The 19308-nt window shown below is 39.4% G+C and overlaps 1 protein-coding gene across 1 annotated transcript in view; it reads right to left on the reverse strand.

Annotated features, from left to right (window-relative positions):
- The window catches only part of LOC309387437 (cAMP and cAMP-inhibited cGMP 3',5'-cyclic phosphodiesterase 10A-like), a 174222-nt gene extending 157126 nt beyond the window's left edge, over positions 1-17096 (reverse strand). Inside the window, exon 1 of the mRNA XM_081943914.1 lies at positions 16377-17096. Within this exon, the coding sequence (XP_081800040.1) occupies positions 16377-16440 (64 nt within the window). The 5' untranslated portion in view covers positions 16441-17096. The remainder of the gene's footprint in view (positions 1-16376) is intronic.
- Positions 17097-19308: the final 2212 nt, after the last annotated feature.

The raw sequence follows: 19308 nt of genomic DNA on the forward strand, positions 1-19308 counted from the left end.
ACTTCAACTCCCAAAATTCAAATCCTAAAAAGACCGTAGTTCCCCAGCCCTGACTTAGGACGCTTCCCTTTCAGCCCAGCTATATGAAATTACAAAAGAAAAGTTGCTTGGATTTTTTTTTGTTTTTGCCCAAATCAGGAAATGTAGACTTTCAAAACTTGTGCCAGTCCTGAAGCAACAGTATGATCTTCCAAGTGAGAAAGTTTTAATGAGATTTTAACGAGAAATTCCCTTTATGAATCATTGAAGTTAATTTCTGTGTGATAAAAATGAGTGTATGGGGAGAGTGAGCAAATGCTGAAAAAACATTAATAATAGGCAACAGTCACATACAGAGAATTGCAAATCAAATCTATTTATTCAGCCAAGCTACTTTTTTATCACTGGCTTACGAGCAGCCCTATAATGAGATAGGCAGCAAATAAATTTTAAAAAATAAAATAAATAAATACTCAGCATTCACTGCAGAGTACATTGTACAGAGAATGGTGGGTGATTTGGGCTTTGTTTCTGCTGTTGGTAAGCCTTCCTTGTTTCTTTTTTCTCTTTCTTTCCCTTCCCTCTTGAACATTATCCTTTTTGCCGAATGTTGAAGATAAGTGAAAGGCAGCTCCTTGGGGGAGTTTGAGTTTTGATTTGTGCAATGAAGCAAAAGTGTCTGTATTTAACAGCATGATCTAACTACAAATCAGAATGTAAACTAGCAGGCTAACCTATCTTCCCAGTGGTTGAATGATAATTTACCCAAATTATGTCTCTATTAAAAATGTTAATAGTAGAGGGGCTTATGAGAAGTGGAGGAAAATGAATTCCCTCTATTCAGACCTCTAAGCATTGGGTTAATAGAACCAAAGCTTCAGAACCAGAGGTGGTATTCTACCTGTTCAGACAGGTTCACCAGAACCTGTAGCAGAGATTGTGGGTGGCTCCACCCACCTGCCCCAGCTCTATGGCATCACATTTAGGCGTTTTTTCCCCCAAAAGCGCATGCGCGGAAGACTGTTTGCATGTGTGGAGGCGCATACTCACATTTGTGAACCAGTAGGGAAGTTAATTGTATACCACCCCTGTTCAGAACAAATACGGGGATAGAGTACATAAATGCAAGACAGAAATAGAAAGATGAGATATACGGTTGACCTCCCATCTCCTCAAAAGTTCCAAAAATCAGCAAATATTACTACAAGCTAAAAAAAAAAAGTTTCTTTAAATGCTACATCCCAATTTCAAATGCAGCATTCTCAAGTCTACAGGGATTCTCAGTCATTCATGTCATGGCTGTCCCAAAGGTGCTTTTTCAAAAGTCAACTGGATTTTGTTTTTCCTTGAAGATATTTTACTTCTCATCCAAGGAGCTTCTTCAATTTTCACTCAATGGTGGATAGAAGGATTTACATTTATATGACTGCAAGGAATATAAATCACCCTACCAACAAAAGTACCTATGAAGATGAATTCAAATACTTTGGCCACCTAATGAGAAGGAAGAACTCACTGGAGAAGAGCCTAATGCTGGGAAAGGTTGAGGGTAAAAGGAGGGGGAAGACGAAAATCAGGTGGCTGGATGGAGTCACCGAAGCAGTAGGCATGAGCTTAAATGGACTCCAGGGGATGGTAGAGGACAGGAAGACCTGGAGGAACATTGTCAATGGGTCAGACACGACTTTGCAACTAACAACAAGGAATATAAATCCTTCCATTCTCCACCATTCAGTCAGAACTGAAGAAGCTTCTTGTATCAGAAGCGAAATATCCTCAAGGAAAAACAAAGTCCAGTTGCCTTTTGAAAAAGCACCTTTGGAACAAAACTCTCATATTTCCAAAATGCATCATGCTGCTGCAGAAATCTCATATTGTTTCCTCTCAAGAAATAAATGATTCTAATGCTTATTTGGGACAAAACCTTCAAACGCATTAAAGGGCTTTGGCTTAAAAGACATCCAGTCAATGGAAGCATTCCAGATTATATTTTTCTACCTAATGCGCACTATCTTCCAAGAATCTGAAGTCCAGATCAAGAAACACCAGAAGCAAACACTCTGCAGAGAGTTTCCACAGATGGATTATATTTTAGAGAGATGCATTCTTTAAACAGATTAAATATTTATTCTATTTATCAGATTGGAACAGGGTGTGCTTTGGAAAGAATATCTTTCCTCAATCATTTACCCTACTGATCAGCAGCCTGCAAAACAAAAAGTTTTCATTATTGAGAATCTATTTGCCTTGTTTAGCAAATCAGTGAAATCAAAAGACAAATATCTTATTTGTCATTCTAGTTAGTGTGGTGGCTGAAAATAAGAGTAACACATCTAATACACGTAACAAGAAGCCCCATTTAGGGGTTGTAACAAGCCTAGCAGAGAGAGAACATACTAGTTGGCCCTATTACCTCCAATCTATCTTTGCCCTTCTCTTAACCCAGGTTCTGCAAAGGAAAGTTGTTCTGCATGTATAATAATCTTTCTCTGCTCTTCACGATTGTGGCCTCAATGGCATAGTGCAGAGATACCACAGGAGAGTCTCTGTTGCAAAATCCCAAGAACATCATTGACAGGGCAGGAGGTGACTATTTTCCATACCATAATTCTACATATTGTATAGTTAGTATACAAATGCCCCAAATTGTTCTTTCCAAGGAAACTTCAGCTTGTGCAATTCAAGAAACAACATACAAATAGTTCCCAAGTTATGACCTGTTGCTTAGCTCAAAGTTATGATGGACCTCCCTTGGGGGTACATATGACCCAGTTCTGAATTTACAGTAACTGTCTGCACAGTCACACGACCACATGTTGGGTGCTCAGCAACCAGCCAACATTTACAACTGTTTGCAGCACTCTGAAGTCACGTGACTGTGTTTTATGATGGTTTTGCTGAAAACTGGCATTTATTTTCAGTTCCTGAGAAAACCAGCCCATTGCAAACTATTGGTTTGCTTAACAACTGCAGCATTCACTTAATGACCACAGTGGTCACTTTACAGCCATAGAGTTCACTTAACAACCATTGCAAAAATAGATCATAAAATCAAGTAGCTCACATGGGTGACTGATTTTGCGACCATCACAATTTACGTCCATGATGAGCAGACTTCATTATGGTCACAAGTCAAGAACTACACAGAAATTCACATTCTCCTTTACCTGCTATAGATCTACATGCTAGATCATACCAAAAATCTGTTAATTCTGAAGTGGTTTTTCAAATATTAAAAGAAACAAAAGGAAATGATTAGACAGGCAAGATTTCGCATTGTTGTAGGCATAAACCTATTGTCTCATAAAACTAATGCCATACTCTAGAGATTTCAGACAGACTTCCATATATTCCAAATGGGACTTTTCCCTAATGTTATGTTACAAAGCCATTTCTGAAATTCATCAATATTTGAGAAGGAAATTTGTGTGTGATGTAATTAAAATGATTATAAAATTCTCCCTAGGTAAACTTTGGGACTCAAGGATACTGAATGAATTAGATAATTCTGTTCCAAGATCTTTGTGAAGAATCTAACTAGCTCTCTAAAATCCTAATCAGGAACAATTATTACCTTTTTGATGCTTAATTAAAAATAACCCCTCTCATCTGATACATTTATATATAACAGTATTGACTTATTATACTGAAGGACATACCTACAAAAATATTTCTAAAATCAGTCTGAGAAAGTTCTCTAAAAGATAAATTGTAGAGAAAAGCATGCAACTCTGATGATTATTTTGGTTCTGTTCAGTTTTTAGCAAAACTAAGAAAATGTTTTCCTTATTCAAAATAGCTATGACATTCTTCTAATTATACCATATCTTGTTTAATATAAACACATTATAGCCTCTGATAATAAACAAATCAAAGTGATTATTTTCTATTAAAAAAGAATGTAATTTCCCAATGTTCAAATTACAAGAACAAAAGGTTTTTTTTACATTGGTCAGTTGTTTTGCTTCGGGCCAAGGCAGAGCAATAAAAGAATGGTTCAGCAAGTTTGAAAAAAAAAGTAAAATGCATTTCACATGGAAAATCACATGGAAAGTAATAATTAAATAATTTTTAACAACCAGCAGCCACCAAAAGCTGCCTTGGGCTACTTTAACTGTTCCTTATTCAATCCATTCTCAGCTACTGACACCTTTATACAGTATAAATAGTCAGCTATGCAGTTTCTCATAGTTTAACAAGTGTATAAGAGAGAATAATAAAATTGTGTTTAAATGTTAGTAAATGCTGCATAAAGGACAAGGAAAAACTGTGCATAACCACTAAGCGTAAAGCTCTATAGTCTGCAAAGGAGTTGTGTGATGTTGGTGTGACTGATACATTTCAAATGATGCAACCTTCCCTTGAAACTGCACATGAGATACAGATGCTAAAAATGCTCTGGGTCTGTCTCACTTGCATAAACATTTAAACCGTCTTCAACAGGACAAAGCTGTTCGTTTCCTTTAATGACAGATAAACTGCAAGTGAACTCTACTGGATTCTTTAAAAAGTTTTTTTATTCTCTCATTATTGAAATGAGGATAATAATAATAATAATAATAAATTTGAATTTATTAGCCGCTCCCTTTCCAGACAGGACTCGGGGCGGCGTACACTAGGACATATATAAACATACATATATACAAAGACATACATGCACGGAGGAGGTAATAGATTACAACATTTAGACAATTAAAACCATTAACATACCCCAATAATAAAAACCCAATATACAATAAAAATTTAAAATTTTTATTTTAAGGAGGAATATGAAAAATTACGGTTGAGCCAGGCCAGATAATTGAAAGAGGTGGGTCTTCAACTGTACACGGAAGGAGCGAAGATCGGAAATAATCCTGATGTCACGGGGGAGGTCATTCCACAGGGCTGGGCCCATCACAGAGAAGGCTCTGCTCCTGGGTGTCGCCCCCGACACTGTTTGGCGGACGGCACCCGGAGAAGTCCCTCTCTGTGTGAGCGAATTGGTCGTAGGGATGTGTGGGGCAGGATGCGATCCTGCATGTAACTAGGTCCTGTGCCATGAAGCGCTTTAAAGATCATAATCAAAACCTTGAAACGCACTCGGTAGACCACAGGAAGCCAGTGCAGCTCGCGCAGGAGAGGTGTTACAGGGGAGTATCTAGTCCTCCCCATAATCACCCGCGCGGCCGCGTTCTGGACCAACTGTAGTCTCCGAGTGCATCTCAAGGGAAGCCCCATGTAGAGAGCATGTTAGATGTATTTCATCTAACAAAATACCAATTGAAATGAACTCCAACAGGAGAAAAGAAATGACATCCTTCAGTCATGCTTGCAACAACTTTCAGAAACAACTTACTTGCACATTGAGTCTTTTACGAAACTGCTTAAACCATTAAGACATCGATGAGGATTAGGTTTGGCATAGTTATTAACTACTTCTTATTCATCTGCCATTAATTGTTACATTTTGTCATAGTCAATATCCTGACTATCAGTGGAGGACAATTTCCAGTTCTACCACATCTTGTAGATGATCATACATTTGACAACCAAACAGGTTCTTTTTTTCTATTGTGGAATCCATTATGTGGTTCACATTTGTTCTAAAAATAAAGAATGCACCTGTCTTGTCACTATTTGGATACATGCTGAAAAATGCTAGTATTTTGGTACAATTTCTTCAATATACTCATCCATAGTTTTACAGATGAATATTTAAATTTATATGATGCAACATGTAATGAATTAGGACAGCTGCCGCCAACTTTTCCAGCTTGGCGGACCAGCTTTGTAGGAGAGGAGATGGTTCTATATGAGTGGCAAGTAGGCACATGAACACACACAAATGAAGCTTCATACATGAGCACCCTCCACTCATGGAAGTGATAGTGGGCAGTAGCCCGGGGGGTTGGGAATTTCTGAATTAGGACACCATAATAACTAAACATGGTTGGGTATCTTCACAATAGCAGAGTCAAGGACAAGATCCTGAGTTAGATTGTTTGATTCAACTATGATTCCAATCCATAGGATATATAGTATTTTTGTATAATATCATTTACATTTCTGATCTCTTTATCTTGTGTTAACTCACTGATATTCTATTCTGTGTCCCAGCCAGTTTAAAATATTGATAATTATGTCAATGGCTGTACTACAATCTGGGTAGGATATGACTTTAGTTGGTTTGTGTGCTATGGTGATGTAGTAGTTGTAAAAGAGCAGGTACTTTTTAAAAAAGAAGCATGGATATCCATTTTGTTGTAAGATGCTATATAGGCAGTGTTTCCCTTTTCTGGTGTTCTGGGCTGCTGCAGTATGTTTATAGTCATTTGAATAATGTTCTTGCAGGTCTCCTTTTTTGGGAGGTTAAGCTGTTAGTTTGATAACGGAGCATTTGGTTAGTGTTGGTTGTTTTTCCAATAGAATTGCATTTCTAATTTGCTATTCTTTCTCTGCTGATGAGTAAATCAAGGTAGGGTAGTGTGTTATTGCTTTCTTCTTCCCCTTGTCAAGGTTATTCCTTTGAAAATGTTAATTGTTTCATGTGTCTTTTAGATTGTTTTATGTGTCTTCCCTTATCAAAACCAAAAATAAAAAAGTTGTTCCTTCTTATTATGAGAAGATGTCACCTACATACCAGATCCATACTTTCAGTTGTACATGCTAGAGTGCTATAGTTTGTAGATATTACATTATAGTCTTTGCTATGAGCCCTGAGAGTGGTGATCCCTAGGTGCTTCTCTGATTTGTTGGTATATTCGTCAATCAAACTTGTAATAGGTGGTGAAGCAGAGGTTAAAAATGTCCATGATTCTGGGTATTTCAGTTAACTAGGTTGTATTGTGTAGTACCACAGGTAAAGATTCTTTCATTAGTTATGGATCTATGGACATAAACATGCTGTTTTATCAAATTAAACCATAATGTTAACTTTTTCCATTTTTAGGTCTTTAATTTTTCTGGAGGCATCTTAATGGGAAGTTGATAGAATTTGTTCCCCTATATCATATGTCCAAGCTTTTTCTGTGGGTTTTTTGGCTATGTGGTATGTTGGGGTCCCTGGTAACAATACAATTACATGAAGAGATATGTTGGGCTTGTGTATTTGTGGACTAGGACAATGTGTACAGAAATTGCTGATATGGCTTGTTTCTGCTCTTCAATGTTTCAGTAAAATTGCAGCGAAGAGAATTTGAGGAAATGCCTCTTCCCAATGACATCTACGCATCCCAGCAGGTCCAGCAGAAGAGGTTTGTTGCAGATTCTGTCCAATAGAGGATGTCATTGGGTAGGACCCAGAAGTAGGGTGTTTTCTGCAGCTGCACCTGCTCTACTGAATATCAATGCCCTACCTCGTACCCACTGAGATCAGGCTGGTTGCAAATTTGGTGGCCTTCTGCAAAGGCCTGCAGAACTGGCTTTGTCATCTGGCCTGGTGTTCAGATAGTGGTGTGGCAGTATTGTTCTTGAATTGCTGGGCTCCCCAATGATTGTGATGTATGGATTTGAATTGATTTTTAAACATTTGTATTGCTTATATGACTTACATTTTTTTATATTTCTGGTAGCATTTATGTTTTAATTGTAAGTTGCTCAGAGTCACAAATGTAAGTTGCATAAGAAAAAAAGAGAAAGATGAAAAGGAAGAAAAATAAAAATAAAAATATAATAAAGCCAAGCATATATTTCCTGTCAGGTGATTTAAGAATATTTAGCACGAATATGCTTACACACACACACACACACACACACACACACACACACACCATGCAATAACAAGAAGAAAACCATCATGTTCACTTTCTGGACTAGTACTTTTCTAATTTTCATTGTTCAAAAATTGAATTACATTTCCTCTTATTTTGCTGAATTCCCTCTGCGCTTGTTAATCACATCAAAGAATTGTGTTATAGTTCATCCTCTTCTCCCAATATCATTGCCCTTTACCAATAAACACAAGTGAATGCCCAAACCAAGAGAATTCATAATTATTTGGTATTTTCTACCTTTTGTATATGAAAAGCACAAAGAAATCTCTGTTTTTGGATCAAAGGTGGCTGTGCTGAAATAGCTATTGTCTCCTCTAAATCAAGCATTAATCTCTGTACATGTTAGAGGAAGTCACAAGATTTACTTAAGCCAAATAAGCTCCCATTCCCATATTTCAGAAGTAAGTAAGAAGCAATCAAGTGTTGTATTTAAAATTACGGGTATAGATACTTCATTTGAAGGCTTAAACTGGAACTCTGGAAACAATTTTCTGTTCTCAATTTTCATGCAAATGTCTACATCTAAAGTAAGATTGAGAAAAGTAGGCTCTTACACATAGTTATGTAAGTGAGTAACTTACATCACTATGTTAGTAAAACATGAGTACCTTTTTTTTCAGCAGCATGGTAAGAAATGTTCAATCCAGGTACAGTTTTAAGGAGGGATGAAATATGTCAGAATTTATAAAAATCCATGCAGTGTATTCAAGTTATACTCCTATTGAAATTTCATTTTTAGGAAAGCTGTTTTTTTTTATTTTTGTGAGATAAAATTCAACAATACTTAGAGCAATAATATTCTCATCAGCAATGTACAATCTTGCTGAATTTTAAACAAATGAAATAAAAGCAGGTTTTGCAAAGAGAATATATCTTCAGAATTCAGAAGAAGAAATTAATTGCTGCCAAGCCAACTCAGATTAATGCTAATCCTGACACGATCAGCAATTGGTCAATAAACACACTATGGAGCAAATATACTACTAAAGTAAATCAGCAAATAAGCAGACATTCTTAACATACAATTTTGCCATCAGATACATAAATGTTACCAAAGAAAGGCCAATTATAACCTTATTACAGGTCTTTTCATTTCAGTCATACCTGTAAGTCACTGGATCCAAAACACCTACTTCTTCTGACTACCACTATGGCATTTTACATGACCTATGAAAGACTAAAACATATAAAGAATGGTTGCTGGAATTTGGTATGTCTTGTTTGATGAAAAGAAGGGCTAGGGGTGACATGATAGCAGTGTTCCAATATCTCAAGGGCTGCCACAAAGAAGAGGTAGTCAAGCTATTCTTCAAAGAGTTGGAGGGCAGGACAAGAAGCAATGTGTGGAAACTAATCAAGGAGAGAGGCAACCTAAAATTAAGGAGAAATTTCCTGACAGTTAGAACAATTAATCAGTGGAACAACTTGCCTCCAGAAGTTGCGAATACTCCAACACTGGAAGTTTTTAAGAAGAGATTGCATAACCATTTGTCTGAAACGGTATAGGGTACCTTGCCTAAGCAGGGGGTTAGACTAGAAGATCTCCAAGGTCCAACTCTGTTATTCTATTCTATTCTATTCTATTCTATTCTATTCTATTCTATTCCCACGTTCATATCATCATCACCTTGTATACCATGTCAGAATTCCAAATCAGAAATTTATGAACATCAAATTTTAGAATTAAAACATTTTTTGAATTATCCTACTACAATATGGAACTCAGGCTTCAGCCTAATCTAATGCATAGGAGACAATTCACAAGTTTTTTAAAAAAGAAATATGATAAATGTGTTGTTTGGATTAGAAACAACCTTACAAGCAGCAGAGGGAACCTCTGTTTAGGTAAAGGCCATACTTCAACTATCAAATGAGCAATTCCTGTTACATCAGTTAAATTTCCACATATAGTTTCTGAATCAATGATAAGAATCTTGATTTTTAAGTAGTCTCTACATGGGTATTTGAATATCTGACTATTCAAATATTGTAATATCACTCTATGAAGAATAGATTGGAATGAATTATTTGTAGTTTATCAACCAGCAGAGGGAGTACAATATACTAAATTGCACTTATCTTTTTTAAATATTAAAACACATTTCAAATAGTTTGTAAAATAATTTGCTAATGCATTACAAAACATAGAAATGCATAGACAGAACAGTAAGGAAAGGATCTTATCCTGGAGAAAGGTCTAAGACCCAGCATCTGAACAGTTTTTATTTTTATTGGACATTATATTATTGTTAATAATCATTAAATATTAACATTAATTATCAATAATTCTTAAGATTAATAACTTCCCTTTCCTACAGGAATCTAGGTTACTTATGTCCTTTCCCCATGTGTATAAATTGCAAATTAAAAGGTAACAGTTTCAGTATTTTGACAGACTTGTTAAAATATTTATGCACCAAATAATAACAATTCTAATCAGCTACCATTAACAAATTTGAAAAAGCTAGTTAAGATAGTAATAAAAAATTTAAAAATTCTGTATACATGGAAATAGAATCTGATGTCTTACTGATAATAAAATAGAAGACACATACAGCCAACCCATGAGGAAAAGTGGCACCAACTATGTTCATGTTGCCTGGAGGCTGCGCGGATCTGGATGGGGAGGAACAGGCTCAAGCTCAATCCCTCCAAGACTGAGTGGCTGTGGTTTCCGTCATCCCGATTTGTACATCTTGTTCCATCTTTGACGATAGGGGGAGAAATTTTAGCCCCCTCAGAGATGGCTCACAATCTGGAGTCCTCCTGGATATGCGGCTTAGTTTAGAAGAACACCTGACAGCCGTGACCAGGGGGTCCTTTTACCAGGTTCGCCTGGTACGTCAGTTGCACCCCTTCCTGGATCGGGATGCTCTGGGCACAGTCACTCATGCCCTCGTCCTTTCTCGCCTGGACTACTGCAACACTCTCTACATGGGGCTGCCCTTGAAGAGCACCCGGAGGCTTCAGCTGGTCCAGAATGCGGCCACGCAGGTTGTCATGGGGGTACCTAGGTGCTCCCATGTTACACACCTTTGAGGCGGCCTGCACTGGTTGCCGGTTGTTTTCCGGGTATAATTCAAGGTATTAAAGCCTTTAAAGCGCTCCATGGCTTAGGCCCAGGGTATCTGCAAGACCACCTACTGCCACCAGTAGCCTCCCACCTTCCAGTACGATCAGAGTTGGCCCGTTCAGGGTGCTGTCGGCCAGACAGTGTCGGCTGGTGACCCCCAGGGGGAGAGCCTTCTCTGTGGGAGCGCCTTCCCTCTGGAATGAGCTGCCCCTGGAACTTCGCATAATCCCTGACCTCCGGTCCTTCCGATGCGCCCTAAAAAGTTGGCTTTTCCAGCAAGCCGGCTGGCCTGTTAATTTTAACTCATTTTTAAATGTATTGTCTTATAAATTCAGTTTGTTGGGTTTTTTTTAGATATGTATTTAATTTCTTTTTAACTTTTGGGATGTGTGTTTTTTAATGTTGTACGCCGCCCTGAGTCCTTTGGGAGAAGGGCGGCATATAAATCCAATAAAAACAAAAGAAACAAACAAAAAACAAATCATGTACAATTGATATATTTGTTCTTTTGGTCTTTGTAAGTTATTGACTGGATGCATGCATTATTTTCATAAAAGAACTAGGAGCAATGTTTTACTTGCTGAATGTTTTCATCCCCCTTCTTCCTGATAAATTGTGTACCTTCTATAAGGCAGTGAGGAGGCTTCAGTATGTACTGCAAGAAATTTGTAAATACGAAACACGTATACCTTGCTTCACTGAATTGGATTTAAATCCACATATTTTCTTATTTGTCCTTGGTAGAGAACATAATCTATCATCATTGTTACTGAATAGCTTTTAATCTTGCTAGGACACCTTGAAGTCAGTGACTATGAAATAACAGTTTGCACAGAAAGACAGAAACACGACAGCACCCTGAGATATTAAAATTACATGAAACAAGTGCCAGGATGAATTTTTGCTGTTACCCTAGATTAAAAATAATGACTAAAATAAGTGAATCTCTTTTTCTGTATTACTAAAATTAATGTTACTTAAACAACGTAATGAAATCACATGGTAAAAGTTAAGTCACCGTCCTATAGCCCCACAAAAACAATTAAAATAAATATACAGCATTTTAAAATGTTCTTTGAATTATAGATCCAACAACGTTCTGGTTAATTACAACTTGATAATAATCCATTTCTGATTTTCTTTAAAAAAATAATATTCCCTCAGCAATTTGTGGATTATGTAAAATCAGATCATTTGATACTAGCACCTAAGAGTTAGATAGTAAAAGATACCTTAGGAGATATAAGTTAGCAAAATATTCACATTACTTATGTTGCAAGAAAAAACAACTGTATGGAATATGTATGGTGGTATAAGTACAACTATGTGGTAGTCATACAATAAAGCGCAATAAGATGTTTTAAACATATTTGCATCTCTCTGCAAATCATCCATCTTCCTGATGCTATTTTCTGAAAAGCAATATCTTACTAAATAGTTCACAATGCAGTTCTTATTTGTATCTGAATAAATATATCCTGTTATTGCATGCCTCAGGTCCAAAAACTATCATCAAAAAATGAGATTTAAGATTGATTACTGAACAAACAGCTAGCTACTTGAAAACCTGAGCTCAAGATCAGTATCCTCCAAAAGCAAAATTCAAGATTCAAATATTTACACATCCACCAGTTGAAACATAATCGGAAAATAAGCTATAACAATTCACAGTTCCAGAATATTCAAATGTTATAAAGTCCAGACCAAAAGTATAGTACTAGAGGTGGGCATAAAATTTCACTCAGGAGTACAAAATTAGTACTTGTGAACATAGATTGCTCTTTCTTGCCTGAAGGCTGTCAGTAAATTTACCTAAATCTCCGTAAGGAAACGGTATCAGTCTCATACTTTGCTCTGCATTCTCAAGTCCTTAACCATACTGGATATCTCTAATTTAAACTTTATAACTTTGTCTTAGAATCAAACTCTCTTGGATATCTTTCTGTTTGGAAACTTCTGTTTCAACCTAGTTTGGCTTCTAATCCTGCTTTCCAGTTTTATGATTGGTCACACAGTCAACTAGATGTTTAGACTGGATCTGGTAATTTTATCTACCTATTATGTCCTCTCTAAGGATCTGGAACAAGATTGTCATGGTTGATCACACCATCAGACAAACATTTAGACTGGATTAAGCACTTTTATCCACCTTTTGTGCCTTCCCAAGAATCTGGGATAGGCAATATTGTTTAATGATACTAATTATGATTTGTCACATAATCACACAGTCAGCCAGACATGTTGTTGTTGTTGTTGTTATTTAAATGTACATCTGGTCAACTACCAGTGACTCTGGGATAATTTGGCTTAACTCAACTCATCCTACCTTAATACTGATCAGGGGTCAGCATTCTTTAAGTAAGGCATGTGCCTCCGCCTTTGCTTATTGGGGAAGAAAATATTTCTCCTTTGAAAAATATAAAGAAATCCACTTTATCAGTTCAATAATCAACCCCCCATCAAAATGTTTCCTGGGCATCCCTTCCAAGTAAAAGATTTCCAATGTTATTTCTTACTTACTAAGCCTGTCATAATCAAACTCCACAATTTTTCATTATTTACTATCCAGGGGAAAAATATAAGAGGATGGAGAACCTATTGCATTACTTATACAAAAAGTTAATCTTCATGGGAGATCGGAAGGAAGTGTTTTCTGTAAACTCTTTACGAAAGTCATTTAATCAAGTATACAAAACAACAGCGTGATAATTCTGCAACATTTTAAAGCAAAGTGCTTTGGACTGAGGAAACAAAAAACAAACTGTTGGCTTTCAAGTTGTATTTGGAGAAAAAGAATGAAGCATTTGATGAAAAGAGCAATTGGTCAACTGTTTATTGCTGTATTATGTTTTGGGGTTGTGTGCCAGTGACATAGGAAATATTGGATATAGGAAAGGAAGAATGTATTCTACTAAATATCAACATGTGGTAGAAACTAATATCCCAACAGTCAGTGAAAGAAATTGAAGATGAAAAAAGAGGGAGCTGGACATTTCAGCAAGACCACAATTCAAAATATCCTTACAAATCAAACAAGAAATACAAGAAAGTATAAAGATTTTAGCAATGTCTTTACAGTTTTTGGCAGTGGTCCAACCATGTTTTAATTTAGTTTCTGAATGTTTCTTTACCAGATCTGCAGGATTTTCTTGTCCTATTTTCCTTAGGTTACACAATGTCTTATGTGCCAGTTTGGTCAGTTGGTTGTGTGATTGGTTGTTTGTTTGGACCTCTATTTAAATTCTGAGCAGCTCATTGGTTCTCTTAATGATTGGTTGTTCGAATGGTCTTGTGTCTTATATATTCTTATGCTGGATCTAGATCAATATGCTTGTTAATTGTTCCTTTGGTAGAATACAAATTTATATATGGAAATGCTGTTAGTCCTCAGGCTTATTACTGAAAACCTGTTAGGTTGTTTCAAACATCAATGCACAAAAGAAGACTCAAAATATTTTTGAGCTAGAAAATTTCTGCAAGGTAGAGTGAGGAAAAAATCCAAAAGAATGAAAAAAAATCTTAGCTGGTTAGGGGAAACATTTGGAAGCTGTTGTTTCTGCCCAAAGGGAATGTTACATGATACTTGTTAGAAGGATGTCCAAACTTTTGTACTTACATATTTACTTGTGTTTTTTTTTTCATTTGTAAAGAACTGCAACTAAATAAGAAGTTTGCATTCAAATATACAGGAAGATGTTATATTGAACTTTATACAACAATTCTTGAAATGCACAATTTCACCAAAGATGTGTATACTCCCCATTGTATTTTACCATAGCTTTATGACAAGTATAAATGTTATTTTTTTCTGAACTTCTTCTTTATGCAAAATATTTGCTATATATTTTATATGCATACATCTTTATCTATCTATCTATCTATCTATCTATCTATCTATCTATCTATCTATCTATCATCTATCTATCTATCTATCTATCTATCTATCTATCTATCTATCTATCTATTTATCTATCTAGCTATCTATCTCTATCTACACTATATTGCTAAAAGTATTTGCTCACCCATCCAAATAATCAGAATCAGTTGTGAGTGAATACTTTTGGCAATATAGTGTAGCTATCTATCTACACACACAGTGTGTGTGTGTGTGTGTGTGTGTGTGTCTGTGTGTGTGTCTGTGTGTGTGTGAATTAAGGGGAGGGGTATAATCCTTCACTTCGTGATGTCTATTTCTCCCAAAATTGGTTAATGGACACTTGTATAACTGGAATATTCACAGAGTTTAAAAGAAACATTTTTTTTAAAAAAAGAGTCAGTTTGCAAGTGCTTTGGTAGTATTCTATCAGGAGATCTACAGAAATGACCAATCACTATAACATTAGTAACATGCTGTGAGCAATTACTCCATAGGACAAAGATAGTCCAACACTTATTTATTCCAAATTCATAGAAAATGCCAAGAACTTTTTAATTCTGTTCTAACAAGCTCACCAATTAACCCAGAAGGCACAAACTGAATGGTTGGAAAAATATTTAAATAATTAGAATCATGTGGATGAATTTTCTATGTAGTGTGTACACACTTTTGTCACAAGCCGTAATTATTCAGTCTGTTTCTGAGTTAAGGGATCCCTTTTCTATTTCTTTGGCAATGCTGAATGGTTATATTTTAAGTCATTTCATTGCTAGCAAGTTAGTAAACAATAAACTCATTTCTTTTTCATTAACAAGCAAAGACTGTGGGCTTAAATTCTTGGTATAGCATACCAAGGGATGTTTCTTTTGTTTCTTTGAATAGTTTTAGTCAAAACATCAAGTGTCATCTATTCTATGCCATTCAATATGTATATTTCACCTGGGAACAAAATATGCAAAAAAAAGCTGGACAAAACAGATAAATACAATTTCCAGTTTCTGAAAGAAATAGTTTTGTTTCTTTTTAACCCCTCCCTGGCATGATAAGAAGTTTTCTCTGCTTTCCCCCCTACTCTACAGCAAATATTTGTATTTTAAGATTGAAACGAGGGGGTCCTTGGTGCTCTCTCAGCTTGGTTACAACCAAGCTCAAAGAATATCAAGGACCTCTCATTTCTCTACTCTACATGTTTCGTCGGGAAAAGTTCTGAAATCTGGTGTGTTGTGTCCCAGGAAACAGCTGTGGAGAGGAGCACCGCGTTTCTTGCCAAGGAGATATGCTATGAATCAAGCAAAGGCTTTCTATGTTTAATGCGTCCAGGAGCCAATTCTTACCCAGCCTTACATGGAAAGTCTGCACCGAGAGAAACTCCTTTCCAAAAGGAACTTCAGCGCAGTTACTCGTAGTTTCATTCCAATCGTCCTGCGACTGGAATCTTCTTTCTCCCCCTATCTTTCAGATGCGCAAGTGTTCCTCGCCGCTCTCTCCTTCCATCCGTAGATAGGTGGGACCCACACGCACACCCCGAAACGCGCGCACACATTCATATTTTTTTTTCAAGCGGAGGGTTTGCCCGAGGACTTCCCAACCCAACCCGCTGCCCTCTTCTCCTGGGGATCAAGGAAAACCCTTCTGCACCCAAGCCACCACTCTTCTCCCTCCCCCCCCCCCGCCCATCAGCCCCAGCACCTACTTGCTCTCAAGAAACACTCGGTAAAGCGTCTAAAGCAGCTGGCCGACGAAGATCCATCTTCCATGGCTAGCCTTAGCAAAGGGGAGCAGAGACGGACGGGAAAGGGGAAGGTGCCTTTGTTGCTGCCGCCGCCTGAACACCCTGCCCCTGCCTGTCGGGCGGTCGCCACCGGCGGCCACTCTTCCTCCGGCTTGATTGTAGATCCGCGGAGAACCAGAAGGGCAGGAGGAACCGATCCCCGCTGCCAGCGACGCCGACCGGTGGCGCCTTTAGAGCTGGAAGGCAGCAGGATGGAGGAAGGGGCGTCAGGTCGCTGGCCGCCGCCGCTGCCGCCGGGGGTAGGACAATCCAGGGAACTGCTATCGCTCCACCATCTCTGGCGGCCGCCTGGCTTGCTAGCTGGCTTTTTCTCCCCTCCTTCCCGCCCGCCGAGGACTCGAGAGGTTCGAGAGAAGATGAGGAAGGGAAGAAGAGGCGGCGGCACGAAGTCAAAGGAAGATGGAGAAGGGGAGGGGAGGGGAGGGAAAGGAGGAGATTGGAGGAGCCGCTTTGTTGCGTTGGAGACGATGCTGCAGGAAACTGTCCCTTTTCGCGTAGCCGCCGCTGCTACGAGAGCGCGGGAGGAGCTGTCAGCAGCCCAGCCGCTTCCAGTAGGAGCACCGCTGCCGCCGCCGCCGCCACTCCGCCTCCAGCCAGGGGAGTGAAACTGGCTGGAGTTGAAGCCGGGCTTTTCCCCTCCCGCTGCAATCAGGGCGAGGGGGGGGGAGCGAGGGGCGGGCAAAGAGCTCCTCCTTGGGGTTGGCCATCGCGCCTCCCTCCCGCCCTTTCCGCGGAAGTTTGAGGTAGGACGTTTGCGAGAGTCACAGGAGGGCGCCGGGGAGGCAACGAAACAGAAGCCGGATGGTCATTCGGACGCTGGCGACGCCAAACACACCCACCCCTCCGCCCGGTTCCGAGCGTGTGAAGTGTGGGCACTTTTCCCCGGTCTTACAAATCTCTTCAGCCTACCCTCTAATGTCTGTACTTCCCATTTTTTCACGGGAATAAGACGGCAGCGCTTCCCCGCCCCCTCACTTCTCCCCTCAGTTTAACAAAAAATACAATAAATGACCCGCGCGCGCTCACCCTCCACCCCGTCTTTCTGTTTCTTCTCAGCAATATAAACATTTTGTTTCCCATCTGTAAAACATATTCGGGAAAGTGGTGGGGGGAGGGGGGAGAAACCACCGCAGTGCTTCCAATTTGCAGCCGCGGCCGCAGAAAACACCCAATGGCGGAGCTTCGCGCCTCAAAGCCACCGCCCCCCCTCTTCCTCGCTTCGCCTCGCCTCACCTCCGCGCTACCTCTCTCCCCCTAACGCTAAACTTCAGCAACCGGTGGGCTTGACGTCTTTTGAAAAGCGTGGAGGGGTGAGAATTTTTTTTAAAAAAATATTAAATTAAATAAAGAGGACACTCGTGCGAGGAAAGGTCAACCCTCGACGCAGCTGGCAGGCATCTGTCCAAATCGTTTTCCCGACTTTTTTTAAACTTTTTTTTGGGGGGGCGCTTGACTGCAGTGCGCAATTTCTGGCCTCGGGTCTACCGTGAGAGAAATCTTCGCGCCCTAAATTCAGTAGGAAAGTTTTGGGGACCATTAAAAAAAGCGAGAAAAAGGCAACCGCCACGCCTCATTCTCAATCTATTTGCCAGGCGAGTTCTACAGTGTTGTGCATGCACTTTCCAGGAGGGTTTAAGTCCCTTTTCCCCCAGTGGAAACCTGATAGAACTCGCTCACTTTCAAGTCAAACACCTGCAACCTACAGCTGCAGGTAACCCAAGAAACTCCGCCTTTGATGTTTACCCTCCATATTCTCAGCTACTGCCTTCCACTAATGGTTTGGTCCAAATAAGGGTACAGACGCAGCAGGTCCTCCTCTTAAGGGTCTTTTGGTCCGAAAGCCACAGCATCCCTCACTCCCACAACAGGAAAACAAACGAACGAAACAAACAAAAAAGCACCATCTGCATCTGAAGCCCGTGTCCGTCGCTCCCTTCCTCCTCCTCATTCTTCCACCCTTCCCTTCTCGCCGACCTTAAGGCGCTCGGGGCAAGTTGGGCACGACTAGGAGGAGCTGCGAAGCTAACTAGTCTTTCCTCTATCCGGAGCAGCCCACCGCTTGCCTGTCGGGGGGCGCCGCCCCGGGACAAAAGGAAAAAGAAAGTTTCACCGAGCAGTCCGGCCTACGGGCTTTTCAGCATCCCCACCACCACCACCACGAGAAGGAAAGGGAGCGGGCGCGGCGCTAAGTCAAGCCCGGCCTTGGCAGGCGGAGAAAAAGATAGACGCGCGCGCGCAACCCAAACCTGACCAGCGCCTGTCATCTGAGACCGGGTGGTTCTTCTCTGAGGCAGCCGCCGGCTTTGGAGCCGCAAACCTTTACCCTACCCTCCATTTTCGGGGTATGTGTGTGTTCAATTGCGTTATTTCCGAATGGACTCTAACCAGGGAACCAGCCAAGGGGCCAACTCCGGCAACGTGACGCGCTTCCGCGGAAAAGAAGTCAGCCAGCTCGGAATAGCTGAAGGGCGAAAGGTGCGCGGATCAGGACTTGGATCCCTATGAAAGCGAAGCAGAGTTGCGCCCCTCCATGTTTTCCTTGGAAATTGTTAACTTTTATTTTCCTTCCCCAGGGTATATTTCATCCTGTACACGAGGAAAGATGGCTTGGTTTTCATTTTCTTCAGCTTCAGTAATAAGTTGTAGCTGTTTGAATGTTTAACACAGGAAAGTTAATATCCTCCCAAATGATTGGAGTAAGCAGTAACCAAATGCATCAAATAATAGGTCCTGCAAACTGCCATAAGGTAAAATAAAACACACAGAGAGAGACACGCACAAAAAAAATTCATTGTTTACTTTTTTTTACTCAAGTCCTTATAGACTATTCTGA

This window comes from Natrix helvetica (genome assembly GCF_964273705.1).
Source record: "Natrix helvetica genome assembly, chromosome: 2".
NCBI lineage: Eukaryota > Metazoa > Chordata > Lepidosauria > Squamata > Natricidae > Natrix > Natrix helvetica.